The 15,896-nt window shown below is 43.8% G+C and overlaps 1 protein-coding gene across 7 annotated transcripts in view; it reads right to left on the reverse strand.

Moving 5' to 3' along the window:
• MYO5C (myosin VC) overlaps positions 1-15,896 on the reverse strand; it is a 101,433-nt gene that overhangs the window by 24,925 nt on the left and 60,612 nt on the right. For all 7 annotated transcript variants that reach the window (XR_010151699.1, XM_063794951.1, XM_009429137.5 and 4 more), the window contains 9 exons: positions 15,278-15,341; positions 11,858-12,038; positions 8,162-8,255; positions 7,820-7,883; positions 7,646-7,726; positions 6,289-6,469; positions 3,904-3,997; positions 2,502-2,565; positions 1,262-1,430 (listed from right to left, as the gene is read on the reverse strand). Coding sequence is in view for 6 of the 7 variants with exons in the window: in XM_063794951.1 (XP_063651021.1) it covers positions 1,262-1,430; positions 2,502-2,565; positions 3,904-3,997; positions 6,289-6,469; positions 7,646-7,726; positions 7,820-7,883; positions 8,162-8,255; positions 11,858-12,038; positions 15,278-15,341 (992 nt within the window). In the remaining variant the exon portion in view is untranslated. The remainder of the gene's footprint in view (positions 1-1,261; positions 1,431-2,501; positions 2,566-3,903; positions 3,998-6,288; positions 6,470-7,645; positions 7,727-7,819; positions 7,884-8,161; positions 8,256-11,857; positions 12,039-15,277; positions 15,342-15,896) is intronic.

A 15,896-nucleotide genomic window follows, 5' to 3' on the forward strand; every position in this document is an offset into this window, starting at 1 on the left:
CCTGCCAGCTCCCTAGCTCAGCGCACCTGTGGGGAGCAGAGCCAGACACTTGGAGGAGCTCCAGAAGAGGGCGCCAGGACCGAGCTGTGCTCCAGGGCACCAGGAACGAACTCATAAATCCGTCACAATGCACAGGGACAGTCAGAGTAAAGGATCACATGGGATGACATGCGCAGCACACACATGACCCACCCATGTAGCTTCTCCCTGACCGCTGACTCCACTGAGATCCCAGGGGCCCACAGGAGGCAAGGCAAGGCAGCCTCACACATGGACAACAGGCGGTTGCTTCTCTGTTGTAACACGAGGATTCCAGTCTCTGAGAAAGTTGTATCCACCTCAGAAAAGGCAGCTGTCATGTAGGTGTCACTGATTGGAATTTGTTACTTCCTATTAAATGTTAAACTCCTGGAATTTCTCTTTTTGGATGTAACCACTCTTCAAAGTTAAACCCTGACACTCAAAATATGTTTTTCCTCTATCAAGGTTTTCCTGTGAGATTGGAAATGGGGGCCCTGTCAGCAGGGAGAAGGGTACGTGGGCATGTCCACACTGACCCACTGGACTCGTCAGCCCTCCTGCGTTACCCTCTTGGAAGCTGGAAGCTCTCAGGTCTCGAAGGGGCCCGAGAGGGTCCCAGCTCCTAGGAAAGTGGCCTGTCACTTCAGCACTTCTCAGTCTTCTGGGTTCCACACAGCATCACAATTTCAAAATAATTGCTGGGAATTGATGTAAGGTTACACGATTTCATTTTGGTAAGGGCATTTAAAACTCAGAAAAGACCTTAAACACTTTTTAAAAGTTTTTAAGCCTTCCATCGACATCATGATCATTTCATACAAGAACATTTTGACTCTAAAAATTATAGGAAGGCCATACCCCCAGAAGAAAGCATGGGCACTTATATGGGGTGAGTTTTGCTGGGTAAAGCACTCACACGTAGGCCTTGCTATCCTCAGTGTGTTCCAGAGCACAGTGACTCCATCCTGGATGGTGCCATGCACTGATAGTGCTGGGGAACTACGGCCTGCACCTCTCTGTCTCTCCTCCTTCACCCTCCCCAGGCGGGCCTGTAAGTCCCCAAGGCCTTCCCAAAGCCAACCTCAGAGACCACCTGTCTTTTGGGATAAGAAAACAGACTGCTCTGATGGAAGGACTTTTGGTCTATAGATGTTAATCATATGCTCTAGGTGGCATGTCCCCCCTTTCAGCAACATCTGCACACAGACAGTCTTTATCACCAAGTTAGAAGACTTCTCACCCTGTTTTCCAAAGTGAGCCGGGATGCTTCCTGCCGGAAGTTACACTTGACTTCACTTTCAGTTTCAAATTGTTTCTTCAAGTGGTCACTGGCCTCCTGCATTTCTTGAATCTTATCAATCAGCTTCTCCTTCTCTTTGGTATGTATTTCATTTTGGGCTTCCAAGGCCCTGAGAAAGGGAGGGAGGAATGGCTGGTATCAGTATGACGGTCATGGAGAAGTCACTCACTGTCATAGCAAGTGCTGATATTTCCAAAGATGGAAGAACACCTTGGCCAATTTCTGTGTAAAGCAAATAGTATTCGAATAGGGGTGTCCTTCCAGGGGAAGGAAAAGAGACCAGGACTGGCTGGGATAGAAAACTGTCCATGGACTGCTCTGGTCTCCTTCACCCAATAAGAGTTCCATTCTCCACCCAACCTCAGCCCCACTTACTGTTCCCATGGGACATCCACGCCCACCATACGCTGTGACAGCTAAGCAGTCATCCCCTTTGTGACCAGCCTGGGGACCAGACACTCACAAAGCCAGGGATCAGACAGAAGAGAGGAGGAGAGACCATGAGAAGAGTTCCAAAATGGTGCCTCGCTCCTTTTCCACTACTTTGGGTCCTCATCCTACTGATAAAGTCACATGACTAAAGATGCTCTTGGGGATGTCAAGTGCCCATTTATTATTTTGGAAAAATAAGTGTCTCAACAAGTTGGCAACAAAACAGAACATTCTCCCCACAAGGCTCTGCCAGGGCACGAGGCCCTTTATTGGTCTCGTGATGGAAATTTAGGGGGATTAGCAATGAAGATTTTCAATCAACATGGGCTTTTAATTCTTACCCTAAATAGTCTGCTAATAGAAACCGTCCTCTCTCACACACTCTTATCTGTTGTTTGAACAGATAATTCAAGTGCATGGTATAGCATTTCAAGGGTACAAAAGTGTACGCATATAGTGAAAAGTACATGTCCTCCCCTCCTCTGTGTATCAGTCACCAAGCCTGAAGGCAACTAACTGCCTGGAGGCAACCAATGTTTTGTTCCTTAACAATCTCCCAGAGATGCTGCTGCTGCTTAGTGTGTTGTACATACACATATTTCTTTCCTTCCCATCAGAATGGCAATATGTCATATATATTAATTAGCATCTTGCTTTTTGGCATTAATAACACATCTTGGTATATTCTGCAGTTTCAGAAAAGCATTACACGAGCATGAACTTGAGGTACACACATATTTACACTTACTTTCTTTGTGTTCCTTCCTCCTCTTGACTGCGATGTAACTGATTAGACAATTCTTCTAGTTTTCCTATAATGAGAAGAACTGTCAGTACTTTGGGGGGGCACATATCACTGCATTCTGATTTGGGTTTGGTATTATTTTCAATTTTTAGAGGTCCTAAACTAGGGGTGTCCGATCTTTTGGCTTCTCTGGCCCATATTGGAAGAAGAATTGTCTTGGGCCACATATAAAATACACTAACACTAACAATAGCTGATGAGCTGAAAAACAAAACTGCAAAAAAAATCTCATGTTTTAAGAAAGTTTACGAATTTGTATTGGGCCTCCCTGAAAGCTGTCATGGGCTGCATGTGGCCTATAGGCTGCAGCTTGAACAAGCTTGTCTTAAACTGTATCCAGACAGAGATTAACTTTTATTTGGTCTGAACAATGTTTAAACATTTTTAAACCATCATTTAAAAATTGTAATATTCCACATAAAAATCTGGATTCCTGGGTTTTCTTTAAAAATAGGAATCTCTAGCAATACTGGGCCCACATTCCCACTGGGCAACAATCAGTGGAGCTTGGAGGCAGCAGCCTGTTTATTTTTTTGTTTTTTTTTCAGAGACAGGATCTCACTCTGTCACCCAGGCTGGAATGCAGTGGCACAACCACGGCTCACTTCAGCCATCACCTCCCGGGCTCAAGTAATCCTTCCACTTCAGTCTCCCACATAGCTGGGACTACAGGCGCATACTGCCAAGCCTGACTTATTTTAAAAAAATTTTTGGGCTGGGTTCAGTAGCTCATGGCTGTAATCCCAGAACTTCGGGAAGCCAAGGTAGGCGGATCACCTGAGGCCAGGAGCTCAAGACCAACCTGGCCAACATGGCGAAACCCCATCTCTACTAAAAATACAAAAAAAAAAAAAAATTAGCTGGGTGTGGTGGTGGGTGCCTGTAATTTGATATACTCAGGAGGCTGAGGCAGGAGAATCGCTTGAACCCGGGAGGCGGAGGCTCCAGTGAGCCGAAATCGCACCATTGCACTCTAGCCTGGGCAAGGGCGAAACTCAGTCTCAAAAAAAAAAAAAAAAAAAAAAATTTTTTTGTAGAGATGAGGTTTCATCATATTGCCCAGACTGGTCTCAAACTCGAACTCCTGGCCTTAAATGATCCACCCATCACCGCTTCCCAAAGTGCTGGGATTACAGGTGTAAGCCACTGCACTCAGCCTGCACCTCCTTTAAATGTCCTACATACCTTCCCATATCTTTCAACTAGCCCCCTTCTCACATTTGTTACCTGCCCAGCCCCCTAGAGAACCAGAGTTTAAAACCCCTGAGTACAAGGACATTTCAATGTCATTTCCGGGGTACAGGAAACCGTTTTCTAAAAGCAGGTTAATGAGGGTTTCAGTTACCTTTCATTTTCTCAGCTTGTTCATTCAGGCGGATTTCAAGATCTTGCTTCTGTTTCTCCAATTTTGAAATTTGCTGTTTAAAGTCTGGGATCATCTTTAGAGAAGAATTAGAAATATTAGAATATAAAATACTTTGATCTATGAACTTTAAAATCTTAGAAGCAAACTGAACTATCTTGGTGTTCAGCCTGCAGAACAGATAGCTGTGTAAAAGAGCTAGCCATGACATTAGACTGGATTAACATTTTTTTTTAACCTCAAAACCTATATAGTCTCAGGAAACACCAGTATGCTCAGAGGAAGCAGTTCTCACACAGCTACGACAGGGAGAGAAGGATGTGTACATGTATAGAAATCCTATGCTGAGTTGAGGGAGGAATTAGGTGAAGAAATGGCAGCCAGTGTCTTTGGTCCAAGCCCAGAGCCATCGTCTCCTCATCTAGGAACAGGAAAAGCCATCTCAAAGGGTCCCACTGCAACTTTTGAATTCAAGGACATGCACTGCTCTGTTAGTGGAGGTCTGGAATCACCCGGTAAGTTTCTCAATCCTTTGTCCCTATCTGTATATTTCTTTACATGTCCATCGCCTCCACCCCTAGTTAGGTTAAAACAGGGTCTTTTTCCTTCCCCAAGTTTATAAACACGCTCATTTTAAAACTGAGTGGCTGAGATCCAGGCCTCTGAAGTCTAAATGAAGAATACAGACAGCCCCTGATTTACGATGGCTCAACTTACTGTTTTTCGAGTTTGTGATGGTGTGAAAGTGATATGCATTTAGTAGAAACCATACTTCAAGTACCCATTCAACTATTCTGTGTTTCACTTTCAGTATAGTATTTGATAAATTACATGAGACACTCAACACTTTATTATAAAAATAGGCTTTGTGTTAGATGATTTTGCCCAAGTACAGGCTAATGTAAGCATTCTGAGCACATTTAAGGCAGGCTGGGCTAAGCTACGATGCTTGGTAGGTTAGGTGTATTATATGCATTTTCAACTTACAATACAATACTTCCAGCATACGATGGGTTTATTGGGACGTAGCCCCATGGTAAGCTGAGGAGCATCTGTACTTGTTTGAATGTGCAATTGGGTCTCACTGCAAATTCCTCATTAAAGTTTCATCCAAGGAATAAACAAAGATGTAAAGGTCCCCCACTACCGTTCCCTGTGTCCACCCCTGGTCCTCAACTGCTGCTACAGCCCCGAGATTTCCTAACACTCTCAGTTTAGGGAGAGGAGGGGGTAGTAAGGAAGTAGGGGAGCAGCAGCCAGTGAGGTGGGACAAGAATGCTGGGAGAGCGGGGCGTCCTGGAAGCCAAGAGAACAAGGCGGAGAGGGCAAGATTAGTATCGCCAGAGGCTGCTGAGACACTGAGTAAGATGAGGGTGCAAAGGAACCCTTAGTGCTCAGCTCTGTGCAGGCAGAGTCAGCCAGTGGTGGGGACACACGACAGAATGGGGTGGTGGGCAGTGAATGGGAGGTGTGCGGAGGAAGTATGCCTAGAGGGTCTTTGTAAGTGTGACTAAGTCCCCAAAGAAATGGGTGATGGCCACAGCAGTGTGGGGTTAAGACAGAGATGGCTTTTTGAATGAGGAGATTCCTAAAGCATTTCTCCAGGCCAGTAGGCATGAGTTGGAAGAAAGAATGAGACAAATGCAGTGGCTAGGAATGCACGTCATGGAAGAGGAAGCCCTTGAAAAGGTGAGATTTGAAGGCCGGGCACGGTGGCTTATGCCACTTTGGGAGGCTGAGGCAGGCGGATCACGAGGTCAGGAGTTCGAGACTAGCCTTGCCCACATAGTGAAACCCTGTCTCTACTAAAAATGCAAAATTAGCTGAGCGTGGTGGTGGGCGCCTGTAATCCCAGCTACTCGGGAGGCTGAGGCAGGAGAATTGCTTGAACCTGGAAGGCGGAGGTTGCAGTGAGCTGAGATCATGCCATTGCAATCCAGCCTGGGCAATAGAGTGAGACTTCATCTCAAAAAAAAAAAAAAAAAAGGTGAGATTTCAGGCATGAGCAGGACTGGCCTTCTGACACACTCCTGTCTCAAGAGCTACCCTTCAATTTTGTGGTCACTTTCCAAGGGCTAAGTTAGGGCTTGATTTAAATATACAGGCTTTAAAACATACACACTTACGTGCACACACAGACAATCACAGCACCTGCAGCCATCCTGTGGTGAACACACACACTCTTGTATCAGAGTGCTCTCTGGTCTGCAGTCATTTTATAGTTTAATCACCAGACCAAGTTATTTCACTTCTGGAAAAAGTAATTTATATCCACTCTTTTACTGCCAAGAAACTGAATTTGACTCCACTGACAAAGAACAACTCTAGTATGATGGCCACGACTGGGGCCCCTGGCTGAGACCATACCATGTTCTCTGATGTTAGCCTGGTAACTTCATGACGGATGCTTTCATTGATGTCATTTTCTTCTCTGAATAACTTCTGCAGGTGGTTGATTTCCTGACTGAGATGCACCACTTTGAAGTTCAAAGCTTCAATCTCCTTTTCATAGCAATCCTTCTGAGACTGGAAATGGCTCTCCAAAACACTATTAAAGGAGGGGTCAAGAAATAAACCACATGGCCTTTGTTCTGTTTTATGGACTGCTGGGAGGCAGTTATGAAGACCCACAACAAGAGCCGTGCACGAAGTACATCAAGTTTACTTATGCACTCACGGTTACAGGCTACAGAATCAGGAATGCCTAATTATAAAATCTTCTAGCTAGTTAGGAAGCATTATGTGGGGGTTAATATGTAGTTAACAATGAAGAAAATTTTAGAAGTTATTATATTTTTACATTCTTAATAGTTTAAAAAATACTGGCCAGACGCAGTGGCTCACGCCTGTAATCCCAGGATTTTGGGAGGCCGAGGTGGGCGGATCAGTTGAGGTCAGGAGTTTGAGACCAGCCTAGACAACATGGTGAAACCCCGTCTCTACTAAAAATACAAAAATTAGCCAGGTGTGGTAGCGCATGCCTGTAGTTCCAGCTACTTGGGAGGCTGAGGCATGCAAATCGCTTGAAACCTGGAGGTGGAGGTTGCGGTGAGCCAAGATCTTGCCACTGCACTCCAGCCTGGGTAACAGAGCGAGACTCCATCTCAAAAACAAAACAAAACAAAACATGTTCTGTATGATACTACAGTTGTGGATACGAGTCATTATACATTTGTCAAAACCTACAGAACGTACACCAAGAGTGAACTCTAATGTAAACTATAGACTTGAGGTGACAGTGGCGTGTCAGTGTTGGTTCACCAGTCATAGTAAACACATCACTGTGGTTTGGGAAGTTGATAGTGGGGGAGGTTGTGTGTGTGTGGTGACAGGGATATATGGGAACTCTCTGTATTTCTGCTCAACTTTGATGTGAACCTAAAACTGCTGTGAAAAATAAAGTTTATTAATTTAAATAAATGCAGCACATGCCTTAAATTTAAATGTATCTACATATCTCTGGCAACATTAACTAACTTATTTGATAATCAGTTTTCACTGTATGGGTTATGGGGTTTTTTACTAGGCATTTTATCCCACAAAGAGATTGCTCTTCATGAATAAGCTAATTACTTACTTCTCAGAGAAATATTTCTAGTGGTTATTCAGTCATTCTACTATAAGGAATTTGTGTATCAATCTATGTAAGGTAAACTTTGGACTTTCCAATAGTCTATTTATTATCTCTGAAAAATAAAGAAGATCCCTGAGGAGAATTTCTAACCGTGTTGCTTTCTTTAGTCCTTCATAAGCAAACCAAAGTTCTCCATCCTCATTTAAATGTTCCAGATCTTCCACAGAGAGCCTGCAAAATAAGGAAGATAAGAAAATCTATCATCTCTGTCACGTTTTACATGTTTACATGTCTTAAAATGTTTGATAATGCAAAAATGATTACCTGCTTCTTACATCTTCAATGTCATAGCTTTCGAGAAGTTGTTTGGTGATCTCTGACATCTTTTCTGAAAGGGAAAGGCAGAGTTGTATACATTACATTTGTGGATGATTTATCTTTTCCCATTCCCTTTCCAGGGCCCAGTTTTCTAGCTTCACAGTCTCCAGCTAAATAACTCACCAGCTATCCAATCAACCAACTAACCAATCTTCCAGGTATTCAACCAACTAGCTATTCAACCTATCAAATAAGCAATCTACCATATGTCCAACCAAATTCATACCAAAGGACACGTTTCCTTAGCAGCGACACAGCTATGGACTAAGAGACTCATATTTTTATTACCTCTCATTTCCCGTTTTTGTGACTGCACATGTTTCTCCACATCTATCTTCTGTGCCTGAAGTAGTTCTATCTCTTTTTCGAACTCAGAGATTGTCTGAATCACAGCAATGACGGAATCAGGTAAAGAAAAAACAACGATTATGCTTTATATAAGACAAAGGGAACACAATTACGGCGTTGCGTGTCTATGCAAGACGTCCTCACTGCAGTTTCTTTCTTAGCTAAAATCTTGTTAAACCATCACTGCCTACACAGCTTGGCCTTGAAGCATGCTTAACTACTCAAAATGCCAGATCTAATGGGTTGTATCAGTAGAATTAACTTCCCTGGGCCAGGCATGGTGGCTCACACCTGTAATCCCAGCACTTTGGGAGGCTGAGGCAGGTGGATCACCTGAGTTCAGGAGTTTGAGACCAGCCTGACCAACATGGTAAAATCCCATCTCTACTAAAAATACAAAAATTAGCCAGGCATGGTGGCAGATGCCTGTAATCCTAGCTACTTGGGAGGCTGAGGCAGGAGAATCACTTGAACCCGGGAGGCAGAGGTTTTAGTGAGCTGAGACTGCACCATTGCACTCCAGCCTGGGGAACAAGAGCAAAACTCCACCTCGAAAAAAAAAAAAATAACTTCCCTGTTACATAAAGAAAAAAAAAATACCTACTATAAGCTTGGGGTGGGGTGGAACAGGGGGAAGACTGAGAAAGGTAAAATCACAGGGGCTAAAATTCTCTTTTAATGGATAATAAAATATTGAGTGCAAGGACATGGGCAAAGTTGCCACCTTCATAACTGTGGGTTTTGGCTTCAGCTCAGCTTAGATGTGGAGCAGTGGCAGAGACTGGTGAGTCCAGGAGGTCTGGGAGTTAGCTGGCTGTTGGGAAGGAGGTGGCCTGGGCAGCTCTGGTTGTGGGGAAGAGGCAGTATTCTGCCTTTATTCTCCCTTGTGAGCTCAGCTTGAATAAGAATCACAGGTCTGTGCTTTTGCTTTTGTATCTGAGGGAGATATAAGGACTTTCAGGGACAGCAGAGGTGAATAAACTCTCCTTGATATTTTTTCAGTTACCCTGAGTATTTAAGGGCTCCAGCCCCTGTTTCTACAGAGAGTAAGCAGGAGAATCAAACTGATATGTGCTGAGCACTTTACCTAGAAGACCTAATCCTCCTAACAGGCCTATGAGGTAAGTAGAGTGATCTTTTCTCAATTAGCAAACAGCAGCTACATTTAACTGAAGGCTGACTGGCACGTTCAGGGTCACATGCCAGGTTTATGGGGGACTCAGGACTATCCAAATCCTGAAGGCCATGCTTTTCTTTGTAATGTTTCAGTAAATGTTCCAAGTCAGATTTGCATTTACTTAGGCTTTTAAGACTGACTATAACACATATAACTTGATGATCATGAGTTATTTTCTTTGAAGACCAGAGTAGGCTGGGCACGGTGGCTCACGCCTGTAATCTCAGCACTTTGGGAGGCTAGTGCGGGTGGATCACCTGAGGTCAGGACTTCAGGACCAGCCTGGCCAACATGGTGAAACCCTGTCTCTACTAAAAATACAAAAAAAAATTAGCCAGGTGTGGTGGCAGATGCCTGTAATCCCAGCTACCTGGGAGGCTGAGGCATGAGAATCGCTTGAACCTGGGAGGCAGGTTGCAGTGAGCCAAGATGGTGCCATTGCACTCCAGCCTGGGTGACAAGAGCAAAACTCTGTCTCAAAAAAAACCCAAAAAACAAAACACAAAAACCCAGAGTAATTTTTTTTTTTTTTTTGAGACAGAGTCTCGCTCTGTCACCCAGGCTGGAGTTCAGTGGTGCAATCTCGGCTCACTGCAACCTCCACCTCCCAGGTTCAAGCGACTCTCCTGCCTCAGCCTCCCGAGTAGCTGGGACTGCAGGTGTGTGCTACCTCGCCCGGCTAATTTTTTTTTTTTTTTTTCTAGTAGAGACGGGGTTTCACCGTGTTAACTAGGATGGTCTTGATCTCCTGACCTCGTGATCCGCCCACCTCAGTCTCCCAAAGTGCTGGGATTACAGGCCTGAGCCACCGCGCCCAGCCCCAAGTAATCTTAATAGATCACATTGGAGAGTGAACCAGTCTTAGCTACCAAAGAGGAAGTGAGTGACACCTACTGGTACCTCTCTGCAAGCGCAGTCTCACAAGTTCCTACATTTAAGATACAGACCTCAGACCTCAGCCAGATGACAGGACTCCCACAGACTGACTGACATCAGGCTCATGTGGCTGCTAAGAGTGAAGCAGTCACAGGAATGAAAGTGACCCTTCCTGATCATGTGGTCTGACCTCCTACTTTTAAACAATAGGGGACGGGGCCCAGAAAAGACAGACACTTCAGTTGTGGAATTCAGTGGCCACCCGGATGCAATTCCAAAAGCTCTTCTAAACCACGCATGGCTAGTTCATGACAATTACAGAGACTATTTCCATAATCCTACAAATACTCTACTAATATGTATTTCACATATTTAGTAGAAGCTTAAAAGCTTTCCAACTTAATGATGAAATGTCTTACATTTAAGAACATAGGTACACTCAGGTTTAACTTTTCTGGTAGGGAAACAATTCACTTAAGCCTTGATTGTCCAAGCATGGATCATTACTTCATCCATTCATTCATTTTTCTCAAGAGCATTTTATTAAATTGCCCAGGAATATTTATATATTTTTAATGATAAATACAGGTAACAATTTTTTTTTTTTTTTTTTTTTGAGACGGAGTCTCGGTCTGTCACCCAGGCTGGAGTGCAGTGGCGCGATCTCGGCTCACTGCAACCTCCCCCTCCCAGGTTCAAGCAATTCTCCTGCCTCAGCCTCCTGAGTAGCTGGGATTACAGGCACCTGCCACCACGCCCAGCCAATTTTTGTATTTTTAGTAGAGACAGGGTTTCACCATGTTGGTCAGGCTGGTCTAGAACCCCTGACCTCATGATCCACCTGCCTTGGCCTCCCAAAGTGCTGGGATTACAGGCGTGAGCCACCGTGCCTGGCAGGTAACAATATTTTTATATATGATTATGCAGTTTTAAAAATTCTATGTGATTTTTCCTTCTCAGCTTTATAAAAATTTACTTAAAAATTTCTACCATTGAAAATTTATAGCTTTATTGATGTTATAATTTATGAATATATTGTGGAATAATTCAAGCTGATTAACATGTTATCACCTCAAATACTTGTCATTTTTTGTGGTGAGAACATTTAAGATTTACTCATAGCAATTTTGAATGTACAATATGCTCTTATTAACTACATTCACCACACTGTGCATTGGATAATTGTTTTAGTAAATTTTCTAATAACAGTTTAAATGAAAGATTTTGATAATAAGGTAACAACTTTAATGCAGGTGTTTATAGATTTATAGTGATGGATTATATAATAAGGATTCACCTCAATTTACAGTCTAATTTGGGAGTATTCTCTACATCGACATATTTAAATAACTTTACATAAATGTAATTTCAAAAAAGTTAGAAAGTTGACTTAAAATATGGAATACAATGATTGCTAAATCAAAGGCAGCCTGGAGGTGCACAGTTGGAAGGACTGAAGGAATCAGGCTCCAGTTGCCTGTGGCCTTTACACAGATGCTTTTAGCTGTCTAATCTGTGGGAACTTGGAATTGCAATCAAATGACGTAACCAGAGGGCGGGGCTGAACGTGAGAGCCGCTCTACCTTGACCTGCTTGCTCAGGTGGGCCACTTCCGCCTTCAAGCCATCAGAAGTGACGTGCTCCTCCTCCACCAGGTGTTGGAGTTGCATCTTCTCATCCTTGAGAGCTTTAATTTCTTCTTTCAAAGACTGAATCTGCTTCTCATAGTCTTGTGTTTTCAGTTCAAAACTTTTTTCAAGAAGCCTAGGCAGCAAAAGAAGAAAATAATTTAGAGCTGAGCATGGTGGCTGAAACCTGTAATCCCAGCACTTTGGGAGGCCAAGGCAGGCGGATCCCTTGAGCCCAGGAGTTCGAGACTAGCCTGGGCAACAAGAGAGACCCCGTCCCCACTAAAAATACAAAAATTAGTCAGGTGTGGTGGAGCACGCCTGTAGTCCCAGCTACCCAGGAGGCTGAGGTGGATGAATCGCTTGAGCCCAGGAGGTCCAGGCTGCAGTGAGCTGAGATCGTGCCACTGCACTTCAATCTGGGTGACAGAGTGAGACCCTCCCCATAACACCCCCTAAAAAAGAAGAAAATAATTTAGAATTGTCTCTACAGTCTTTACTTTGAATTAGAATACATCATTTTGAAAACAACAAGAGGAGACAAGTTAATTAGAACCTACTGTGACAGTTCCAGCAGGTAATGGCCTTATTTTTAGCAAACTGTTTCCTCTTCCCTTAGGTTAAAGACAACTTCTTACACCTCCTGATTTGAAAGGTGTGGCTTTACAGTGATCACGCACAGGGCACACTGGCTAGGGAGGCTGAACTTAAAAGACACACTGGGTTTTGGGGCACTGTATTCCCAACCCCCCGGGTTCCATGCAGTCCCCTGGAAGGGCCAGTTTCCTTCAGCGAATACCTTGGCGTGCTCTGCTAAGTCCTGGCTCCTTCCTCGTTCCAAGGATCCTGCTGGAGGTTTGTCTGATCCTAAACAACAGAGCTATCTGCTATGTCCAGGGGTCTAGCCCTTCAAAAATTCTAGAATAAATGGCAGCAAATCCACGTGCCCAAAAGTGCATGTAAATCCAACTGCTCTAGAAGGTTGCTCAATTAAAAATTTGATGATTAACTAAGAAAATAATTGAAAAGAGATACATAACCTAGACAAGCCCAACACAGCCCACAGGGGCCCTTGAAGCAGTGCCAGGAGCTCTATGAGTTTACTAAATGATTCTACCTGCTGAGCTGTCATTTCAGTTCCTTTTATAACTTGCTTTTATAGCACAAAGGGAAAAACTCTGAGAAAGAGAGCCACATTCCTAATAAATTTGTTTGATTTCTTTTTTATAATTTTTTTTTTTTTGAGATGGAGTTTTGCTCTTTTACCCAGGCTGGAGTGAACTTCAGTGGCATGATCTCAGCTCACTGCAACCTCCGCCCCCCGGGTTCAAGTGATTCTCCTGCCTCAGCCTCCCGAGTAGCTGGGATTATAAGGTGCCCATCACCACACCCAGCTAATGTTTGTATTTTTAGTAGAGATGGGGTTTTGCCATGTTGGCCAGACTGGTCTCAAACTCCTGACCTCAGGTGATCTGCCCGCCTTGGCCTCCCAAAGTGCTGGGATTACAGGCGTGAGCACTGCACATAACCTCTTTTTTCTACAGATATTAACGAACTTTGTTTCCAGGTTTTTAAAAAAAAAAAACTGCAGTGCTCCCAAGAGACCAGTAAAATGCCTTTGAAAAAGGAAAAGGCAACCAGAAGTCTTCCTTTTTTTTTTTTTTTTTTTTTTTGGAGACAGGGTCTCACTCTGTCGCCCAGGCAGGAGTGCGGTGGTGCAATCTCAGCTCATTGAAACCTCCGCCTCCCAGTTTCAAGTGATTCTCCTGCCTCAGCCTCCCAAGTAGCTGGGATTACAGGCATCTGCCACCACGCCCAGCCAATTTTTGTATTTTTAGTAGACACGGGGTTTCACCATGTTGGCCAGCCTGGTCTCAAACTCCTGACTGACCTCAGGTGATCTGCCCACCTTGGCCTCCCAAAGTGCTGGGATTACAGGTGTGAGCCAGTACGCCTGGCCCAGAAGTCTTATGTAAAAAGAATCTTAGACCCACAGCCTGAGCTGGTCAGGAGGGTGCCCACAAACTGCAGGCCTCTTGGAGCCTCCTGAGAATTTTGACAGGGGCCAGGAATTCCCCCCTTGGCTGACCAGGGACTAAACCAAGCTACAGATGAGTGCTAATGAGGAGGCAGAACACGGGCCTAGAGAGGGTGAAGAGTTTTACTCCCTTCACTGGCCTGCCTCGCCCTGACCCAGTTAGGATTGCAAACAGCCCAAAATGACCTGGCCTCAGCCTGGCTCTCCAAGACCCCTGCTTGAAATGATCACTCCCAAGTGGTCCCTGCACGTGGACAGATGCCGAGAGCCGAGCTCTTCTCCTCACATTAAAAACTCATCGACAATTATATTTTTCTAGGTAAATGAGTTAATTAGACATATTTAAAAACTGATGGAGGATCATGAAACACTTCATATATTTGTTAACTCCTGGAGCGATTCTGTGATATTCCCTCCTCTCTTTAGAATCCTGCTTCCTCACCCAGACGCAGGCTGTCCTGCTCACTGCATGGGGAAGTTTTGTATCCTACCACCACAGGCAGCCCTGAGCTTCCTAGCCCCCAAAAGAGATGTGCCAAGCATGTTCTATCTCTTTCCGGGACCCTGCCATGTACCCCAACTTTGAGATCTAAAAACCTTTGACTCCTTAAGAGAAGGGAAGCCCAGATTGGAGTCCTTGGAGGTTAGCAAAGGGTTTGCTATTGAGATAGGAAAGGTGGGCTGGTACAGTACAAGGTCAGGCACCTGCCTTAATTTCTGTGAGGTCCATTACTTACCTTATCTTTTGGGATAAAAGACAAACTAACAAGGACAATAGGTGGGGAAGGAAAGGAGGGAGGTTTATTTCCTAGGCAAGAATCTTAATTCTTGGATTTGGTAGAAGTTGAAGGTGGTGGTAGTCTCTGAATTTTGCACTGTCTTAGCAATAAAGTAAAAAAAAAGAAAAGAAAGAGAAAAGAAAGAAAAGAAGGAGAGGAAGGAAAGGAAGGGAAGGAAGGGAAGGAAGGGAGGAAGGAAGGGAGGAAGGAAGGAAAAGAAAGAAAGAAAATGAAAGAAAGAAGAAAGAAAGAAGGAAGGAGAGAAGGAAGGAAAGAGAGAAAGAAAGAAAGAAAGGAAAAGAAAAGAAAAGAAAAAAATTCCTGGTGGTCCACTGTACCCACCCAGCAGAAGCTTTATGGACTACTCTAGAATGTGTTCAGTATCTGACAGTACACATTGTGGAACTTAGCTCTCATAAATCTCTAATCTCACTTCCTAAAAACAGTCACACCCCACTTTCTTGTATCTGTGTCTGCTATATGCAAACTGAGATGGAAAACATAAAACAGCACAGACAGAAGAAAGAAAGTAGCTTTAAGGCAAACTAGATTCCATACATTCTTTGCCGTTCTTCCTTTTGTACATCATCAAAGAGCTGCTTGGTGAGGTTGTCCATTTTTTCTGTAAAAAGAGAATGCTTTTTGAGATATGTCTGCCAAATCAATGCCTTGATTGTTTCATGTTATGTTTAAGAAAGTGAGAATGTCAGGACAATCATGTGATGTTTATTATTAACAGGACTTACAATGAGAGTATAGCTCATTTTTTATGAACAAGAAATAAAGATGAGGGGGTTTCAAAATAATAATTCTCACAAATTTGTCAGATTGGAATTATCAATAAATAGTTTCATTTATAGTACTTTTGTTGGTCTGTTATTTATTAAAGTAGATATTGGCTTTGAGACAATGAATATTATTAAAAATAAATAGAAACCCTTTGGGAAGAAAATGATCCATTTGTGACAAGGTTTCTCAGTCTTGGCACTATTGCTACTTTGGGCTGGATAATTCTTTGCTGTGGAGAGGGGGCTGTCCCATGCATTGCAGGATTTTGAGCAGCATCCCTGGCTTCTACCCTCTAGAAGCCAGTAGCACCTCTGCTCCAGTTGTGACAACCCAAATTGTTTCCAGACATTGGCAAATGTCTGGGGGGTGAGGTGGCAGCAAAGCTGAG

Source organism: Pan troglodytes, chromosome 16 (assembly GCF_028858775.2).
Source record: "Pan troglodytes isolate AG18354 chromosome 16, NHGRI_mPanTro3-v2.0_pri, whole genome shotgun sequence".
NCBI lineage: Eukaryota > Metazoa > Chordata > Mammalia > Primates > Hominidae > Pan > Pan troglodytes.